Consider the following 21,410-nt stretch of genomic DNA (forward strand, 5'->3'; position numbering starts at 1 on the left):
TATTGTTGATTGGTCTCTGAGAACTCTGAATAAATACTAAAACAGGAAGTGTTTCTATTTTATAAATAAACCATCCTATAAACGATTATTATATTATGTTGAAAATTATATGTAAAAAAACTCCCCTTAATTTCATTGTAGGTATTATAAAGACATCGTATGTACATCCGCTCTATTCCTTTATTTTTCTTTATTTATGTCATAAAGAATTAAAAATAAAAGATGCATCATGATTAAGTCGGTATATACATACGTAAGTACCTAAAAATCAAACTTTGTGTGCCAGAGAAATTTTAGATTATATTATTCAAATCATCATTTCATGGACTATGTATCTATTCGTAAATATACTTGACATAATTTTGAATATTATAATAAATTATAATTGTTTTTGTTTGAAATAATTCATCTTTGTTATTGACCAAAAGTTCAAAATAAATGAAGTATTAATTATTTACCTACGTCATTCATTAAATTCGATAGTGGCATTTTGATTAATAGGTACATAATGCAAAAATTTGATTGAAGTGTCCCAATTTCGAAAATAGCCTGAATAGCAGTTCAATTCAAAACATAAATAAATTAATTACTAATTTAAAATATTTTTTATGGTCTTATCTGCAGTCTTATTCTATCCAATATATTTAGTTATTTTTATTTTCATTTATGTTATCTAACTATTTACTACGCTATTAAAGGATGCACACCAAAGAGATTGGACTCCTCCCAGTCTTTCAATCTCTTTGATGCACACATATTATGCATACAAAAAATAATGATTATTTTTATAACAACACTGGAAAGTGACTCCATAACTATTTTATTGACGTCAAATTGGCAACTATTTTCAAATAAATATTAGGTAATTATCAGCGTTAGCAGCAGTGTGTAGCAATCTCCTTTCACTTCTATTTAAAATCTCCAAAAAAGGTGAAGAGTAGTAGAATATGACAGACAGGGGCGGTTTCGTTGGGGGATGATGCGGCTACGCGCATCGATATCAAATATTTATTTATATAACAAAAATACACATTGAGCATATAAGGAATTATGAATTCAAGACGTTCACAACATGACATTTAGAATAAAAAGTACAGGTAAATTAAATTAGTAAATAATTTTGTAGTAAAAGAAATAAAATAAATAAACCACAATAATTCTAGAAAAATACAAATTAAATAATATAACAAAATACATATTGCATCGCAAAAAATGTCTACATCTCTATGGAGTGCATTGAACAGTTCACAGCCCTCGCTATTGGTGCATGGTGAGCCCGACATGAGGAAACAGTAATATTATAACCATGGCCCCCACATCCTGAAACGGGCCTCATGCAACGATGTTTTCCGCCCCCCTACCTATCGCGAAGGTTAAAAGGGCATGCTCTACAGCAGCGATTCCCAATGTATACTGCGTAACCCAAAGGTTTCGCAAGGTAAAATTAAAAATAGGTATTCCATGTATTCAGTGTTATTTTCACAGAACATCTGTTCCCTGGTTAGTTTAATGATTTTTTATATTTTTATATTAATCCACTTGAGTTATTGAGTTGTCGACACTCATTTTATGGTAGCTAAGTAACATACGATCCCTCGCCGTATTGGATATTTAGTCATTTTTATTAGAGCCAGGAAATATACTAAAAATATTTACACGTTATCATTTAAATATATCAATCATTATAATATCGCATTAAATTGCGTTGTCCTACCACATATTTTTAAATGTTGATGCGACGCAGGCGACTTTTTTACTGTAAGAGCGAATTTGTGATGTGTTTTATCTCACTTCGCTGGTCGAGGCGCCTCGCCGGGCCCTACCCATGCCCGGGCCTCCAGGTGATAATCAGTCAATCACTTTCAGCCATGATAATAATACAATATTGGCAATTGGAATCTAATACTTGAAGGTCGGGACCCGCCTTGGGTTGAGGAGAAACGATCAAGGAAGTAGAGTAATTCGGTAATAATTGTTTTATTTTATTAAACATATTTTTATTTCGAAAAGATTAATAATATTTGTACACATATCGAAATGGATAGAATTAATTTTATAAACACGTCAATTCGAATTCAAAATCCTCACATAATTAAAATAAATAATCTACAGTACCTACGAACTAATTACATAATAATGCATTTTTATTTTCTATCATTTGCCTTTGTAAAGCTTCTTACAACATTTCTACTAGAGCCACTGGTTCCAGCTGATTCATTTGTACTAAAGTGATTAGTTTCATTTGACCAGAATGAGTGCATTTGTTTGGATATCGCGTAGACGTAGTCAATCTCTGGACGATCCTCCGGCTCAGCCCGAATGCAGACGTCGACGAGACTTCGATACTGAAATAATATTTAAAATGCACTCACATTTATTTGAACATTGTCTATTTATGGGAGGGTATGTGTAAAAAAACAATATTTTCACAATTTTAAATTTATAAATAATTACAAGATAAAAAGAATTTTTTATATAAGTACAACGTTTTTAAATTTTCTGTTGAATCATATAAACTTGACTTGCCTAGCTTAAACGATCAAAAAAAATATACTTGATAGAAATAATACTGAAATGTCATTTTGACATGTCATATTGATTTCCATAGTAACGCACGTATATATTAATAATTTAGTTGCTAGGACCCCAGACCCCTAGCAACCAATAATGGTGTCGAAATAACTTTTCATACAAAACAGAATTAACTGAAAATGAATTCAATTCTACTTAAAGATGGCTAAAAGCTAAAAGTATTGAAAGAATGCACTGGCATTGTGTTCTGATATATTCTAAAAGTTTAAGATGTCTAGCTAGTCGGGAAGTTAGTTAAAAATCGATTGCAAGATTTGTACTGGATAAACAACCACCGGACAAACAAGAATACGGCCTAATAAAAATGTTGAAAAATCGACTTTTTGTGTTTCAAGCGTATTTGGTTCGTTTTAATGTTTTGTGTTCTATATTTGCCATGCTATCTAGTATCTATACCTAACATGTATTTTATGATTTAAAAAAAAAATGAGAAAAAACAGGGATTAAGTACTTCATTGCAAAAAAACAGTTATTACAATTATAAATTACTATATTGAGAATTCATAAATAGGTAAACAATAATAATAATAAAAGAATAAAAATAGAATAAATGAGAAAAGGAGCAACATTAAATCAAACCGTAATATATAGAAGATAAAAACTATTCTTCAATATATAAAATATCTCAAAATTATGCCACTAAATTGAATAAATCAAATTTTTGATATTTTATAGATAGAACAATATTTTTTATGGTTTGATATAGGCATATAAATTTGTTATGTGTTCTTAGTTGAATGAAAACAAATAAATATGATTGACAAAAGTGTGTACTATTTTTGTCGATTTTCCACAGCCTACCTCCACTATTATCGTTTGGCTGCAGCAGAGTTTAATTGAACTTTAAAAGCTAACCAACACTACCTGCAATTTGTATTATTATCCCAATGAAAACAAATACGTATGACTGACAAATTTTAGTGTGCACTATGTATGTCGGATCTCCACAGTCTACCTCCACCCTTCGCCACTGAATGATATATAAATTTTTCCTACAAAGTATTCCTCAGACATTGCTCACAGATATACTTCATACTTATTCTTAATTGTTGACCGTTATACGGCACCTGTGCCCTTAATGATGAAATGTCGATGATGTGATATCAAAGCAACGGTGTTTACATACATATTTAAATAAAATTACTAGTTATACATAAATAATTATTATATATTCTAGTTAGTATTTTCCAATCCGGTTATGACCAGTTTGATATTTTAGTTGCATGTGAGATCAAACCTATTATACTGATTTATGTAAGTAAACCATAAATAAATAATTGTGAACGAATCTTATTGAATCAAATTGTTGAGTCATCGTTATTCTGCTAAAAGATTTGATTCGTCTAAAGCTGTATAAATTAACACCTATTTAATATTTTGTAAAACACACAGGAAAGAGGTTGTTTTATTATAGGCATTACTGTGTGATAAAAATGTAAATTAATCAATTTATTAAAAGAATATTAATTTTACTATCTGAAATCCAGTATTATCTGGTTGTTTGCAGACTGCATGATAAAATTCGTTAAAAATAAATATTTAACTTCTATAATTTATTTTCAAAAATCATCGAGGTTAACTTTTATTGTTTTCGATAAAACTTTCTGAAATAGGTAGGTAATACCTATTAGAGTAAACGTAAAAAACAAAATCTGTCATAATAATATACCATTAAAACGAACTGTGCTGTCTAATTAAATGTAGAAAGCATTGCAATAATGAAAGTAAATATACACATTATGCGGTTACATGACGTAAATTATACGTATTACATTTCACCATAGCACAGGTCGCCGTGAGCTTTCTTACCGGAAAGAGATCACCGTATACTATAATATGGTCATCTCATCTCTATAGCAGCGAGATGAAAAAATTACGCGTTGTTCGTGGAGCATTGCCGACAATAATGTTTCTTCAATAATGAAAACAAACCCAACCTAACAAATAATTCAGGATATCGGCTATTTCGGCCGGCAAGAACCGTGTTTTATTTAGACATAAATTTATCTCAGTACCATACGACCCAAAGTGGTTGGACGGTCTTTAATATATGACCATATATTTCTGATACAATATTTCACGGTGAAGTGTGATACGGCGAACTGCATACGCACAAAATTTTATACTTAAAGATGGCTAAAAGTATTAAAAGAATGCATTGGCATCGTGTTCTGATATATTCTAAAAGTTTCAAATGTCTAGCCAGTCGGGAAGTTAGTTAAAAATCGATTGCAAGATTTGTACTGGATAAACAACCACCGGACAAACAAGAATACGAGCTAATAAAAACGTTGTAAAATGTTGATTTACATATCCAATTTTACGAACTACGAGTTTTAAGGCGGAAATTTTATTCACTAATCTACTACGTTTAGTATATTATAACAATCACTGCAACCAATTATTAATTAAACCATTCCGTCGTAAAGGTTTGTATTTTTTTATTGTTTTAATAAAGTGTATGTCATCATAATCATCAGTCCGGGTCGATCCACTGCTGGATGAAGGTCTCCCATAGCTCTCTCCACTCTTATCGGTCACTAGTTTTTCGCTGCCACGTACATCCACCGAACTTTATGAGCTCGTCTATCCAGCGGGTTTTAGGGCATCCCTGTGGGCGATTAGTGCCCCTTGTGTGTACTTATATTAATTATATATATTCATTGTTATTATGAGAAATACAGAAAAATACAAATATATATATAAATAATTACAATATAAAAAGAACTTTTTATATACTTACCACGTTTTTAAATTTTGTTTTGAATCATATAAACAAATATACAATTATAAACAATTCTATGTATTAATAATTTAGGACAAATAAGGCAATTGTCAACAAATCATTTTTTTGCTATTTTGCAACAAACAAACAAATATAGAATACTGAAATGTCATTTTGATTTCCATAGTAACGCACGTACCTATATATTAATAATTTAGTTGCTAGGACCACCCACTTAGCAACCAATAATAGTGGATTGGATTACGGATTTCTTCCGAAATAACTTTTCATACAAATCAGAATTAACTTAAAATGAATTCAATTTCAACGAAAAGTTTCAAATATCTAGCTAGTCGGGGAGTTAGTTAAAAATCGATGAAAATCGAATAAAATAGATATAATGGTAAAAAGATCCATATACGTGCGAGGTCTTTTTTGTTAAAAAAATGCAATATAATATGTATTATTATGTATAGAAAAAAAATCAATTCTTATAGTTATATGAAAAATAAATCACCTTTTCTGAATATGCAAACGATGGCAGGCTGTCGTAATCGCAATTTTCAATTTTTTGTATTAAAGAAAAAAGATTCATTTTATTTCCATAAAATGGCGACTGAAGTGCTGCCAGCTGAAAAAAAAAACAACATTTGATTATGCGCGACTAAAAGTAGAAATTACTTACATATTTTAAAGCAATAAGTATTACTATTACATACTTTCAATGATGTTCTTGTTGAAATTTAAATTGTTTGTGTTATTTTATCTAATAATAATAAAATATTATTGACAAAATGAACCGAATGACATTTCATTTGGCGATCAATATTGTTATCATGTAGGTTGACTGACATGAATGTGAAAAGAGAATAATTTAATACGTAGAAAGAATGTTGCTAATTATAGTTATATTATAATTCGGGCCGGTTATTTTAAATATAAATGAGTCAAGGAGAGATCCCTGTGTGTAACATTGAAATAAATTAAATCAATGTTATTCAATAATGATCGCACATTAATTCAATGTTGATCGCACATTTGTTGGAGGAGGACTTCATCATTACGGAAATATTAAATATACAATGGAAGTTTTTTTGAATATAAAGAGAAATACTACAATTTTTACGGATATAAATTAAAGAGAAGTAATATTATGCATGTACATTTAAAAGAATAACTACGAAAGCAGTGCAACATGGCACGAAGATTTGTGTGGTCAAGCATATTGCAGAATTGTAAAACACACGAAACTGACATGTCACTCAACGGGTGGAAAAACGATAAACTTTGTTAACCAATGGTACCCAACAGTTATTAAACGGTACCTAACGAGAAAATAATTAATCGAAGAATTCTATGGCATTTATCTAGTAGTTGGCCTACCCCAAATATAAGTTTGAATTTAGATTATTTTTTTATTTGCTCTAAAATTTTACGTGGATCTTGACCTCCTCCCGAAGAGGTTTTATTACGGATCTTTTTAACGTAAATGGTTGTTAATCACTCGACCAAATTTTCGATGAATTTTAGATCACAGTAGATTAACTGTTTTTTTTAAACTGGACGGTTAATATTATTTATTAAGATTTAAGATTTTAGAGCAGAAACCAGAGTTGGGTATAGCTTTGTTTTAGCTCTTTTTTCCAAATATTTTTTTTCCAATTTCATCCCAATTCGAAGACGAGATCTTTGTACGAGTATATTATAGGTCTTCAAAACAAAAATCAGACTAATTCAATCTCGACTTCCGAATCACAAAACAAGACTATCCCTGTCAAAAATAATCAAGAAACGAGAATCAATTTTTGAATTATTTCTTTACAATTTTAATTATAGATGATTACATCTATAAATTATAATTGCATTTAATTCAGATTATCAAAATTGATTAGGTGGGTACTTAATTACTGATATCTGTTTATATTTTACGCAAACGTATTTTCCCCTTGAAATGAATCCAAATAAATATAAAAATAAATAAATAAGGTGTTTATTGTAGGTGGAGCATCGAAGCGGAGCACTGATCAGTGGAGCAATGGGGTTTTACCTGGAGCACCGAGAATTTTTAGTGTTCCACTGCTCCGGATGTTTTTTTATTATTAAATTTTCGTCCTAAAATCCAATGAAACTATATTTGACACTTTGTAACACTGGAATTATTTGAAATATGGCAACACTGCCGAGTAATAAATAACTCACTTTTTTGACATAACAGGCAGGTAATGAAAGGCGATTTGCTGTCGGAATTTTGTTTAATAAAGTTGATAATGAAAAGGACGAATAATAAACCTTATTTCAAAAATACTTATTTTTAACATTTGTATACATAATATACTTGATACATATTAAAACTTTTCACCCGGAGCGGAGTGGTCCCTGGATCGGAGCTGGAGCAAGTATTAGGTCCCGGGGCGAAGCTGGAGTGCAGCAACTCGAAAAAGAGTTCGCTCCAACCCTCTGTTTATTGTCTATCTTTCGTCTTTTAGATTGTTTTAAAATACTTATAAAACTTTGTAATTATAATATTAGGAATGATGAATATAATTATGAATGACAATAAAACAAATGGAATTTTATCGAATATACTTATCATATTATTAAAAAGTAATGATGGTTATATAAACACATATTTTAAAAGGATAATGTTACAAAATTATCGAACGATATTTAAATCAGGATATTTAAGAAAATTTTGATTAAAAAAAAAATGGTTCGTGTCATCATTTTTTTCATAATGGGGGGCATTAGTTTTACATTAACGATTATCTTCACAGAGTATGCACAACAGGTGTTTCATAAATATAGGAATATATATATGAATATGTATATAATATACTATCTTAACTTTTCCTGTATTGAAGTAATATATAATTTTGAAAAACCTTAGATAAAATCCCATAAAAAAAGTTGGCCTGAGTGAGACTAGAACTCACATCTTTCACATTAAATGCGAATTATTTTTAATAACTACCTACGTATCATCTGAGGTACCTTCATCACATTCAACCATACTATATGTTCTAAGTATATTAAATAAGATAAAATTCAAATTTTATATTGATTAATATAAAAGTAATTTTATTGAAATAATGATAGTTTTTATCGATTGGGATTGTATTATTTACAGTGGCATTTTCTCTTTTCGGTTTATAGGGATAAATAAAAGCTTCAAATCCTTTTAGTAGTTTTGAAATTATTATAAATTCACCGAATAGGTACCACCACAGAACAGATTAATAAATATAATTCCGATCGGCTATAACCTAATACACTACATGTTGACGCAAGGTTTTAAATGTGTGAGTGTTCTAAGAAAATGAACCACACATTATAGACGTGCAACAGTGTGTGTTGCAATTTCAAATACACCAATATTGAATGAGTATCAGTGGATAAGACGAGAGCAGTTGTGAGAACGAAATACAAGTGTATTCTAAACACGTGTTTAAGTTTATGCCATATTCTTCCACACTCGAGATCGGTTGCCCGTTAGGTATTTCAGTTCCCATTATTATTGAGTTCCCTGGGTACAACAGACAATTATCATCAAAGCAAAAAAACAAAACGTTAGCTAGCCTAAAACAATAATATTGTGTATGGTTATTACGGTTTTGAAAAAAAAAATGTTATTCAGATTGACCTTACCTATTAATAGGGAATAGTAACAAGATGGACCAGTCAATTATTCAGAGACTCGGGATGTTGCAACGATTATCGACAATAATATCTGGAATGAATTCTGCAGATTTTAGAACATACTGTACACCGTGGACCGATTAATCTTGAGATACTGATGGATTTGGTAGCCTCGGGAAGGCAAAGCAGCGAAAGAATATCGGCGCGCTGGAGCGATCAAGTAGACGACCTTAATGGGGACAGCCTTCACTCAACCATGAGGGAAACATGAATGGTAGAGAGACTTGGTTGCAGAGAAGATGGTTGTATTTCAGGGCGGTTACGATCCTCAACTAAGAGGAAGCGACCGAAAAGAGGAATTAGAATATCATATCGGTATCGGAAGTAAAATATTGAAATTTGCAAAATCGGTAACGAATGATATAAAGAGAAAAGAAACCATTTATATTTAAAATAAACATATAAATAAGCAGGAAAACGTTTAGATTTTATGCGTTTAGGTAACATTTTAATATATAAATGAAAAAATTTGATAAATGTTTGTAAACATAATAATATGTCAACATCGGCATTGATGACTCACGTGAATAATTATTAGGAGCATAGTATAATTGATGTTCCGCAGAGTTGTAGCAAGTTATTTTAGCGCCCGAGGCAGTAACGAAAAATGCAAAAACGGTAAAAAGTACGATCTACACATTATTCTACATAATATTATGATAGCATGGAAAGGTGAGAAACCTTTTAATAGAAGGGGCGTGTCATTATTAGATTGACCGCCAACAACGAACCACGAACTCAGCATTAGACCACTAGATCGACTGTCAGCTCATTCACCGTAGGAAATATAGAAGCCAGTCGGCGCGGTATGTCTGCACGGGGGATAAAGGGAAAACGCAATCACAACACATGGACAGCCTTAGCTGAGCGCATACCAACATCCCTTCTCTCGATGTCGATTCTACTAAACAAGACGACCTGACTTATATATTTTATTTTATTAACTGTTATTGATTACCAAAATTACATCTAAAAATAAGAGATTATCTTCAAGAATCATGTGAGTTAAACGAAACTACAACATGAAGATATTTAGTTAGTATAAAATTTATAATACCAGTAAGTATACATTGTCCGCTGAGTGAGGGCGCCACATGCTAACATTTGACATACATCATTCAATTCTTTTTATACTGTGACGGGCTTAGTTCTAAATTCGAACACCTAACGATTTATTATGGTAACTGTCACTGTTCTGGCAGAAGACACTAATTCGAAAAAATGTCATATTGAGTTAGTTATACCAAAATGTTCCTTATTTCAAATTTTCTGGTCCGTCTGGAAACCTTCTTAATAAATAAACAGTCTTCATTTTAAAGTCATCCTTCTTACGATTACTTAATAAACTCACATGATAGACCATTTCAAACATTTTAACAACTTCAAAGTCAAATTACTCAAAACTAGTATTCTTCAGTTAGTGTGTTCTGCCAGAACAGAGACGGTATAATAAATAGTGATCGTACGGTAAATGCACCAGTTTCTTTTTATGTATTATGTAGGCACCATGGTCGATAAATTTTGTTCACCGGACATTTCAATTATTCGTTTTGATGACATCTACGTAAAATACCTAAATTTATGAAACAAATTTTGTGTGCAGCCTGTATGTTACGAAAGAATAAGGATGTCGATATATTTTGATTTAATTATGAATAAAATGCTGGCCTCTTGATGACCTCAGATGACCATTAATGTGTATTAATAAAGTACGCTAAAGTTTTATTAAGAAAAATACTTGTTAACGCATATCGCATACCTACCTAATGGTTAATAATATTAACATTTCGTTATGTAACGTTAATATACATTTTTAAATGCAACCACTGGCTATCTGATTATCTGGTCTCAGGGAGATGCACGTTACAAAAGCTGCTTACTATTATTTCATCAACAATAAATTATTGTTTAGTGTTATTTTAGTTCAATGAATAAATCACGTTTCATATGGCATTCGTTGATTAATATAATATGTTATGTAACACCTCAGAAATATATCTAGGTACTAGAAAATAATTTTTGAAAAAATGTAATACTTAGCGAGACTCGACTTTGCATCTGTTGGATTCCGATCAACGCGCTTTATCAATTATTATTAACGATGCTGCAATCCAATGGGTGCATATTCGAGCCCCACAACGTAGCAATATTTTATTCAAATATAATTTTCTACTAAGTAAGTATGTTTCTGGTATGTTTAAAATTATGCATATTCAATAAATTATTGTTTGCGGTCGCTACCAATTGATTGTGAGGATTAAAGGATATCATAGTATATTGGCTGCGACGAAAACTGAGAACGAACGACACACTAATTATGTGCTGACATACTTTTTTAAACGTAAAGACGCAATGAAAGAATATTGGCAACATTAGATTTGTAATAAAGTCTATTAATAGAGAGGGTGCTGGGGGAGTTGAGTATGTATAATATGAGAGAGGTGTTTAGGTCTCAACGAATAAGAAGAAGACAAATGACGTTAAACATAAAACACACATTAGAAGTCAAACTGCGTCTCTCATATTGAATACACAAAACTTGAAACCTTATGTACTTCGACATTTCGTGTATGCTATCGTCTCAGGTAATCGAATCACAAAACTAACTGAGTCTCTCATATTATTCATACTCAACCCTACTCAGCATACATTGTACTAGAATGATAATCTGTACTTTATTGGGACCTATATTGTGCTTCACTTACAATCGATATTGATAATTTGTTATAGTATTATAATATACATAATATGCAAACCTCATAAAGAAGACAGCCCAGCGACCAGATATCGGATCTGAAGTTATATCCATGTTCTCTGACCCTCTCTGGACTCATATAATAAGGCGTTCCGACCAGTGAATGAGCTGCCATGGTTTTTTGGCTGAAAAATCTTCCAAGGCCGAGATCTCCCAATTTCACAAGGCCTTCTGATGTTATGAAAACGTTTGCGGGCTTGATGTCTACAACACATATTTTTTGTTAAAACGTTTCTTATATTTATATAAAGGAAAACATAAATAAAAAATAGATCGTTTAAAAAAGTACAGTGAAGCATTGTCTCGTTGAATCAATAGTTATATATAATATATTAATGGTTTGAGAATACGCTAAACCAAGATAACGATACCTACTGATCTGTTTCCTCCCTCCGCCTCTTCGCAACTCTTCGAAGAGGTGATATTAACATTCCCGTTACTGTAATGTTACCTTAGGTTACCCAGCCCGTTAAATTGCAAATATTTCAGTTAATATGCACTTCGTCATCTTCATATTAAATTTGAGCTATTCTTAGAATCACCAATATTACATCAAATTAAAATGTTATTATTTTCTAATCCAGTGAAATTATTCAGTAAATATATAATATAATTATTGATAGATTTCATTTAGGTCCCCGTCATCAATACTTATAAATGCACATTGCAAACAGAGCATCGCATTCCATTACGAATAAAATACATTGATCTAAAAGTTTATGCGACAAAGAGAGAAATAGGTACTTAATTGTGAGAAAAGGATATGAAAGTAAGTGGTGAGATCAAGATAGTATTATGAGTTGTAGGCTATAAGAAATACTCGTATGATTTAAATAAAGTTTTGATGCCTTTTTAACCATATCGTACATTCAATATCGTACGGTAACCCAATGTACCCAACCCAATCGGTACACAAGAAAAACTGAGCGAAAGTAGATTTTTATTGAAGACATGAAAATATGGATAGACTAGATACAAACTCTGTTGCCCGCGTTTATTGAGACGTTAATTATTATATTTTACGCACTTATCAAGGCTAAATAGTGAGTTACGGCTAGAGTTGGGTATTTCCCGAGAAAATCTCAATCTCGAGATTCGGGATTTCCAGAAAAGAATTCTCGAGATATCGGGAAATTTAAAAAAAACCTGTAAAAATCCTAAAATCAGTATAAAAACAGACAAATTCCAAAAAAATATTTTTTTATTTATGTAAGAAGACAAGTAACACAGTAGGAAAACAAAGATAATTCAAAAAAATTCTTATTCAAATAGTATTTCAAAAAAACACTGTCAGACTGTTAATCGCTGCGTCTAACAATCGCGTACCTACGCTTTGAGACACAGAATTCCGTGATGTTGCAAAAATTGTGCTCATTTTGAGTCGACGTTGGCTTAATTGTGTTAAATGCCCCGATCAGTCTTTGAACGTTTTGTGTTATATGTCCACTCTTTTCATATAGAAAATCGTTTTTCAATTAATATTTGATAATAAAGAAATCCCGAATCCCTTTTCTCGAGATTTCTCGAGAATTCCCGTCGGGAAATTCCGGAAACCCAGCTCTAGTTACGGCACTACATTTTAATTATGACGGTCGAGACACAACGGTATCTCCAGAGTATCAAGGGATTTGTCTGATTGGTGAAAAAAAGAAAGACATCTGTAATCTAACTAAGCAGACAAAAGATCCCAGGACTACGGTGAGACAAGGATTGATTCATACGTCTTCGAATAATATAATATAATCGATGAAATATAATTTCTATAATCTAAGATCAGGTCACTTTAATTGTGTTACCTGTAATTTCGTAAAATATAATAAATAAACACTGTAAGTAGGTATCGGTAAAAAATGTATTTTTCATTAGTTGATTATACCTATCTGAACGAATGAAAGTGGTTCTGATATTTTATTGAATATAATCATCATCGTTGGTAGTTTAGTAACCCAAGACAGGGTCATAGTCTCTTCCAAGAAATTCATTTGTCTCTACAATCCTTCAGGTGCTTGCATCAGTCAATCTGGCATCCTTGTTGACACCACGTCGCTATAGGATTGGTTTCCCGAATATCAGTTTTTGTCGAAATCGACCTTTTAATGCAGAATATTTTTTTGTATCTAATTGGACTAGAACCATCCCTTTCTTTAAATTACTTTGCAATGGTAATGAATACATCATTCATATGCTGTAAAAATAACAATTTAAATATCTCCATGTATTTAAATATAGGATTATGAAATTTGCTTTTCGTCTCCTGAACATTTGGTCTATTCGGGAAACCAATCCTACAGCGATGACCACTCAACCAGTGAAATTTAATACTGCCAGTCGATATGTGACTGCTCGATACCCAACATGGTCCCCACATCCTGAAGCAGACCCCAAGTCTAGGATATTTGTCGGGCCCCCCTACCTATCGCAAAGGTTAAAGGCAATGCGACGCTCTATAGTAGCGTTTTCCAAATGGTGTTCACGGTAAAATTAAGGGTATTTAATGTATTTTTAATACACTTATCACATCCACTTGAATTATGGAGTTATCAAGTATTGACAGGATTAAAAATTACATCACACGATCACATATTCTAAAATATAACTATTATGAAAGGAAAATAGCGCCGCAGGCGAAATTTTTTTACTATTAGAGCAAATTTGTGATGTGTGTTTATCTCATTTATTTGGTCGACTCGCCACGCCGGGCCCCCCATCAGCCCGGGCCCCCAGGCTAGAGCCATGTCAGCCCCCCCCTTGTGGGGGCCATGCTACCCAATGACATATTTCACTACCCAATCTAACTACATCTTCTTCCACGGCGCTATATCCCGGGGTGGGATTTGGCCTCCTCCACAACCGCTCTCCACTCACTCCGGTCTCTCGCCACACTTCTCCAGTTACCGGGTCTTCCTATATGAAGCCAGTCCACTTCTACGGCGTCAGCCCATCTCCTTCTTGGACGGCCTCTGGGTCTCTTCCGTTGGGGTAGCCATTTTGTCATGATCCTTGGCGCTCTAACTTCAGGCATTCTCTCCACATGTCCCGCCCATCGTAGTCTTTGGGACTTACAGTATCTTATGATTGTTTGCTGTTTAATCAACTCTTCCAACTCGTAGTTCATTTTTATTCTGTAGTTCCCATTTTCCAACGTGGGTCCAAAGATTTTGCGGAGTATTTTGCGCTCGAAGACAGCTAATATGTTTTCCTCGTTTTGAGTTAAGCACCAAGTCTCACAGCCATAAGTGACCACTGGCCTTATAATTATTATATAAATTAGAAGTTTACTTCTTCGGCCTAGAATTTTCGACCCCACCAGTCGCTTGCAGGCATGCCAGCATTTATTCCCGGAGATAAGGCGGATTTTTATCTCCTCTGCTGTCTTATTTTGGGTGTTTAGGCTGGATCTGAGATACGTGAACTTGTCTACCCCTTCATATGCATGCTGTCCTATGTCTATATTCTGCAGCGGTACCTGATCGCGTGTGCTGACCATATACTTAGTTTTTTACTGGTTTATATGCAGCCCAGCGTTTTCTGCTTTATTTTCATAGTGCCACCATGGTCGATCATCCTCTGTTTGGATCTGCTTGAAATTACTATGTCGTCAGCATAAGCGTACATCTGCGTTGTATTGTTATCTACCCATCCTCTTATGTTGGTTTCACGAGCTATGGATTCCACCACAAGGTTAAATACCATAGTGCATAGCGCAACCCCTTGTCTCACACCTGATTCGATTTTGAAGCTTTCAGTTTGCTCATTTTGCACACTGAAAACTGCTTGAGTATCCGTCAGTGTGGTCTTTATTAGCCTTACTAGTTTTAAGGGAATTCCCAGTATTTTTAGGCTTTGCAGCATTTTATCCCTATTCACGCTGTCGAAAGCTTGTCTAAAATCAATAAACCGGTGGTGGAGTGTCAGGTTGTATTCGTGCGCTTTCTCCATAGTTTGCCTCATGAGATGGATGTGATCTACGGTGGATCTATTTGGTCGGAAGCCGCATTGCTATTCTCTCAGGATTTCCTCACCATATATCATTAACCTGCTCTACAGTACAGATGAGAAAACTTTATAAGCTGCGTTTAGAACTGTGATCCCTCTGTAGTTATCGCACATTGTTTTGTCTCCCTTTTTCAGAATAGGCACGATTATACCCATCTTCCATTCCTCAGGTAAAATTTCTTTTCCAAAATATTGAGAATTATCTTGTGGATATTTGCTTCCAGTGTTGGGCCACCACTCTTTATCAGCTCGGCTGTTATCCTGTCGGTTCCAGGTACTTTATTGTTTTTCAGCGTTCTTGATGCTCTTTTTACTTCAAGCAGAGTAGGTTCATCAATAAATTCCTCAGCAGTGTGGTACAATACTTCTTCCGTTTCCTCATGATCATTACTATTTAAAAGTGTTGAGAAATAGCCTTTCCATCTTTCCATAATGTCCTCCTTTTCGATCAGCATTTATCCTTCACTATCCTTACAGGAATTTAATCTGGGTTGATAGGATTTCGTTAGATTTCAAAGAGTCTTGTAAAATTTTCTGGGATCATTGTTTCTTCTTTGATATTCCATATCTTGGAGTATTCTCTTGAGCATCAATCTCTTTTTCTCTCGACAAAGCTTTGTTGCAGTTTTTCTCTTTTCTTTATAAGTTTCGTAATTTTGGCGCATTTCCCTTTGTAGGCATTTCTTCCTTGCTTCATTTTTTTCAAACAGTGCTTGCCTGCAATCATCATCAAACCATCTTGCATCTAATTTTGCTTTATTTTCCTCCAGAATTTCTGTGGCACTCGTGATACTACAGTTTTTTGTATTTTCCCAGTCCACATTCACATCATCGGTTATTAAAGTCATTTTTAAGTTTGTTTCTATAGATTCCTGGTATTTATCCAAAATTTCTTCATCCCTCAATTTTTCAGCTTTCCATTTAGTTCTTTTCTCGCCTTCTTTTTTCAGTATTAAGGAGATTTTTTGTTTTAATTTTGCTCTCACCAGGAAGTGATCAGAATCGCAATTGGCTCCTCTGCAGACGCGCACATCCTCCACTGTTGTCGCTCTTCTTTTCGATATAAGAATGTGATCTACTTGGTTGCATGTATTACTTCCAAGTATTTTCCAGGTTCCTTTGTGGATATTTTTATGTTTAAACTATGTACTACTAATTATTAAATTATTTGCAGCCGCTAAAAAGCATAGACGTTCACCATTATCGCTTGTCGTTTCATGCAAACTGTGCTGCCCAGCTACTTCTTTAAATGCTTCCTCTTTTCCAATTTTTGCATTGAAGTCTCCCAAGATAATTAGAGCATCATGTGGGGAGACTTTTTCGCAGGCTCTCTGCAGATCTTCATAGAATCTATCCTTAATTTCCTCGGTCGCATCGTCAGTTGGGGCATAAACGTTGATGAATGTAATATTGAAAAGTGTACTTTTCAGTTTAAGTTTACATAATCTCTCACTAATTGGCTCAAATCCTAGTACTGCCCTGCGGATATCAGAGCTGATTAAGAACCCAGTTCCATAGCGACCCTGCGTACCTGCAGATCCACTGTAATACAAAGTGTAGTTTCTCTTGTTTATGAAACCTGCGCCTTCCCATCTTATTTCCTGCAATGCATTCACGCTCATTTTATACTTATGCAATTCAATTGCAACCTCCTCCATCTTGCCCGGTTGCAACATAGTGCGTACGTCCCATGTGCCACATTGTACATATAATCGTTTGTCCTTAATTCTTTGCTTGGGTCGTTGGTTTATGGGGAGTCCGGGGTCCAAGGAAATTGTTTTGGTGTTCGTAATCAGGGTTTTTTTTACCGTGTTGGGTGATTAGCCCTACGACGATCTAACTACAGCGAAGTCTATAAACCTAACGAATGAGGGCATTGAACATACATAACTTGAAAACACTTTAGATTTAGACCTACTAGAAAAAAATCACATTTGAAAAAATACGATACTCGAAGTTTTAACCCGTATATCCACTGGTATCGCGCCAATATGCTTTAACCAATAATTAAGCTACGAGCTTCCTACCTTATTGCGATAATTTAAACGAGTAGGTCCTAGACATATCAAATTGCGTTATTATTGACTGTCGGTTTTTGTGTTTTAAACCAAGGAATATTAAATACTTTACTAACCGACGTCCGGCTTTCGCCAAACTGTATGTTCAATATATAAAATGTTACATTCTTAAATCTTGTGAATTATTAGTTGAATAAAAGAAATGGTTTATTAAAGAATGATGATAAATAATTAGGTATAATCTTCTTTTTCGATGAGGCTGTAGATAACAGATACGCTATTCTTATGGGGCCATATGAGGCTATTGGAAGTGAACGCAACAAAGTCTCATATAGTCCAATGGGACTTTGTTACCTTCATAGATGCATATACTAATATGCCCAAAGAGAAGATTCAAATTAAACAGATTATTCTCAATATATATGAAACATTAAAATGTCTACTATATCAAACAAAAATTACGTATTTACGGCGTAGGTGATTTCGAAGAATTTGTCGCAGTACGTAGATTTGCTTTGTAACTCTGAGAACAATTGCGTATGACATATTGTGGGGAAAGGAACATGTTTTTTTGTACGGGCCGGTTAGCTTGGGATTTTACGTATTATTTCCACTATTTAAATTCAGTATGTACTTATTAGATTTATTGCAGATAAAAGATGATGTTATTATTTAATCAATTTACGTTACTACTTGTTAACATATTGAAATATTGTCAGTAGTTCAAATCAATAACGTCCCTAGATAAAAATGCCGCCCCATTTTTTTATACAGTATTTTTTTATACTTAATACTTTCATGATTCCAATATTTAAGAAATGTGTTGTATGGATACATTACTAACAAAATATAATTACCACTAAATCTAATTTTATTTAAATGCCATCTCTGCTTCAATAGTATTGAGAGTTCACGGTTTCAGATGCATTTAAAAATACACCTGACAACTTCCAAAATTCGCGAATGACTAGCAAACATATTTGGATAAATTTTGAATTAGGTACCGTATACCGTACCTATAATTCAAATATTATTTGCAAATCTGCACGTGTCATTGCTGTTTACCAAGGACGTGACGTCCAAGGACAACGGAAGTAAACTAGACTTCGCGAACCCGACAAAAAATAAAGTCTTGTTAAAACTTTTATAGTAATTAATACATTTTGTTTCCAATCAGTGAGCTGAATTTTTTAATGGAAAGCAATTTCCGTTATTACTAAGTTTATGTAGCTATTTCTATATATACATAATGATTTTCCCCGATTTTCCGCCCTTCGGGTAAACTGCTGCCCCCAAGCGACGCTCAATCTGCCTACCCCCACGGGACGTCACTGATTATCAGTAGTTCAAAGAATTAAACATATATGTAAAGTTTGATTTCGGTTTATACGGTATAGACTATAGAGGAAACACTATTTTTTTTTAATTTTAATTATAATAATTTTAATCTAATTTTATGTAAGTAGTTTTATTTCCCAGAATTACACAAATTATTTTTTCCGAGTAAGTATTTAAAAAATCATGTACGTTACTCACCTCTATGCATGATCCTTTTACTGTGCATGTGATTGATAGCTGCGCATATTTGTACAAAGTATTTCCAAATCGTCTTCTCTAAGATCAGCCTCTTCTGTCTTCTGAAATTTCTGATAAGACGAGAAAGGTCTCCAGCGTTTGCCAGTTCTAACACTATATGAAGTTGTGAATCTGCTACGAATGAGCCTAGATATCGTATTATGTTCACGTGGGTTAATTGCTGAAATAAATAACCAGGAAAACAATTATTAGTACGTAAATTTGTGTGTTTCACGGTTAAACATTTGAGTGGATAAGCAATCACTGAATATTATTATTACCTACTTATCTATTTTGAATATTAGTCGTAAATTCATACCCAGGTGATTATTTTGATATTTTTAATGGAGTAAAATACCACAGCCTCATAATTAGGGATTCCAATCCCGGGATCCCGAGCTATTTTCGATACCTATGAATCCCGGGATTGATAAACATAATTCCGAAACTTTCAGGATTGATTTTTTAATCAATTTTTATAGAAAATAAAATAAAAACGAAAATATAACAGAAAAAATATTTTTAATAACAAATAACTACATTAGAAATAAACTGAGTTTGAATGAAGTTTGATTTATACTCATGTGTATGTTGCCGATTCATTTACATAAATTAATAAAAAATGAGAAAGATTGGAACATGGAACATGATCTCATACGTTTTGCGGCAGTTTCATATTTGGCTGACTAATTAGATTTATGAAGCGGAAAGGCCATAAGTACACCATGATTTGCTTTACTATTTTAAATCTCGCTAACCCATTCATTAAGTCTTTACTATCAGAAACAGCAATCTCATATTAAATTCACATTATTGTTTATATTACAATATTATTTACTGAATTAAACTTATATATTTCCAAGATTGAAAGTATACAATATTAACAATAAATGTCTTAAATAGTATAAATTATACTAGATTTATTTTTGACCGATTTTATCAATGTTATTTGTAAATATATTTTTTTTATATTGACAATGGAAAAAAATGATAATTCCGGGACCTGTACCGGGATCCCAGGTTTGTCAAATTGTAATCCCGAAATACCGGGATCAGAATTTTGGCTCGGGATTGGATTCCCTACTCATAATATTATGTTAAGTCAACGACAGTGATGCAACACGCAAAGAAATGAAGATACGTTTTCAAATGTGTCTTAAACTTTATATAATATAATAAATCGTATCTATTATTCCAATGAGCAATGGTTACTCTTAGTAAAACATCTTATCATATTTTATGATGCTTGACCCAATAAGGTTAGGTTAGGTTAGGTTAGGTTACTTTCTTCGTAACTTTATAGTCACGGTGACTAATTAAAATGTGTTCATTCTAATTGTTAAATTTTAATGATTAGCTTCCCTTAGCAAACGAATGTGCGAAATTAGTTTCGCAGTAGGTATCTAGATACTATAAAAAATCTCTTCAGATCACTCAAAATAACAAAATCACTACGATGACTGCCGATTACCTAGAAGAACAGATTTAAGGAAGACGATGAAGAATACAAACCTGCAGTAAATTTATTTCCTTCAAGCAGTCAATCCGAGCTGACGCATCCACCATGTCGTAGAAGTGAACTTTTTTAATGGCGACCTGTCTTCCATCTTTCGCAGAAATGGCCTTGTAGACCTCAGAAAATTGGCCTCGCCCTATGCGTTTTTCAATATAGAATTCATTCAGCGAACAATATTCACTACCATTTGTTAGTTCTAAAATTTCGTCTTCTTGCATTATTTATTATTTAAGATATCGTAATAGTGAAATACACTAATTTTGACGTTTAAATGTCTTTTTGACTTGTCTCATTATATCGAGCGGCAAGACTGGTTTATTCTAATTTCAAAGGGACACTGAAATAGTGCAATAGAATATTATCCAATATTAGCCTTCTATAATATAGATCTAGTTCTAGTACAATGATATGTTGTAAAATATTATAAAGGTATGTGGAAAATCAATATAATATCGTGAGGTTGGCAGTTATTTCAAGTGCAATTAGATATATGCACATGCTACATACCTGTGTTTCGCAACATTTTTTTCATTCATA

General features: G+C 33.0%; 1 protein-coding gene across 1 annotated transcript; it reads right to left on the reverse strand.

Moving 5' to 3' along the window:
• Positions 1-2,144: 2,144 nt before the first annotated feature.
• Positions 2,145-21,091, reverse strand: LOC147066313 (serine/threonine-protein kinase Nek7-like). Its single transcript, XM_085955747.1, has 5 exons — positions 20,870-21,091; positions 19,319-19,538; positions 11,770-11,972; positions 5,835-5,948; positions 2,145-2,345 (listed from the first exon to the last, which is right to left on the reverse strand). Exons 1-5 carry the CDS (start codon positions 21,089-21,091, stop codon positions 2,145-2,147), a joined length of 960 nt encoding a protein of 319 aa, XP_085811873.1.
• Positions 21,092-21,410: the final 319 nt, after the last annotated feature.

The sequence above is a fragment of the Rhyacophila brunnea genome, unplaced genomic scaffold (assembly GCF_057557595.1).
Source record: "Rhyacophila brunnea isolate RB1 unplaced genomic scaffold, BYU_Rbru_1.0 scaffold_5, whole genome shotgun sequence".
NCBI classification, from domain to species: Eukaryota; Metazoa; Arthropoda; class Insecta; order Trichoptera; family Rhyacophilidae; genus Rhyacophila; species Rhyacophila brunnea.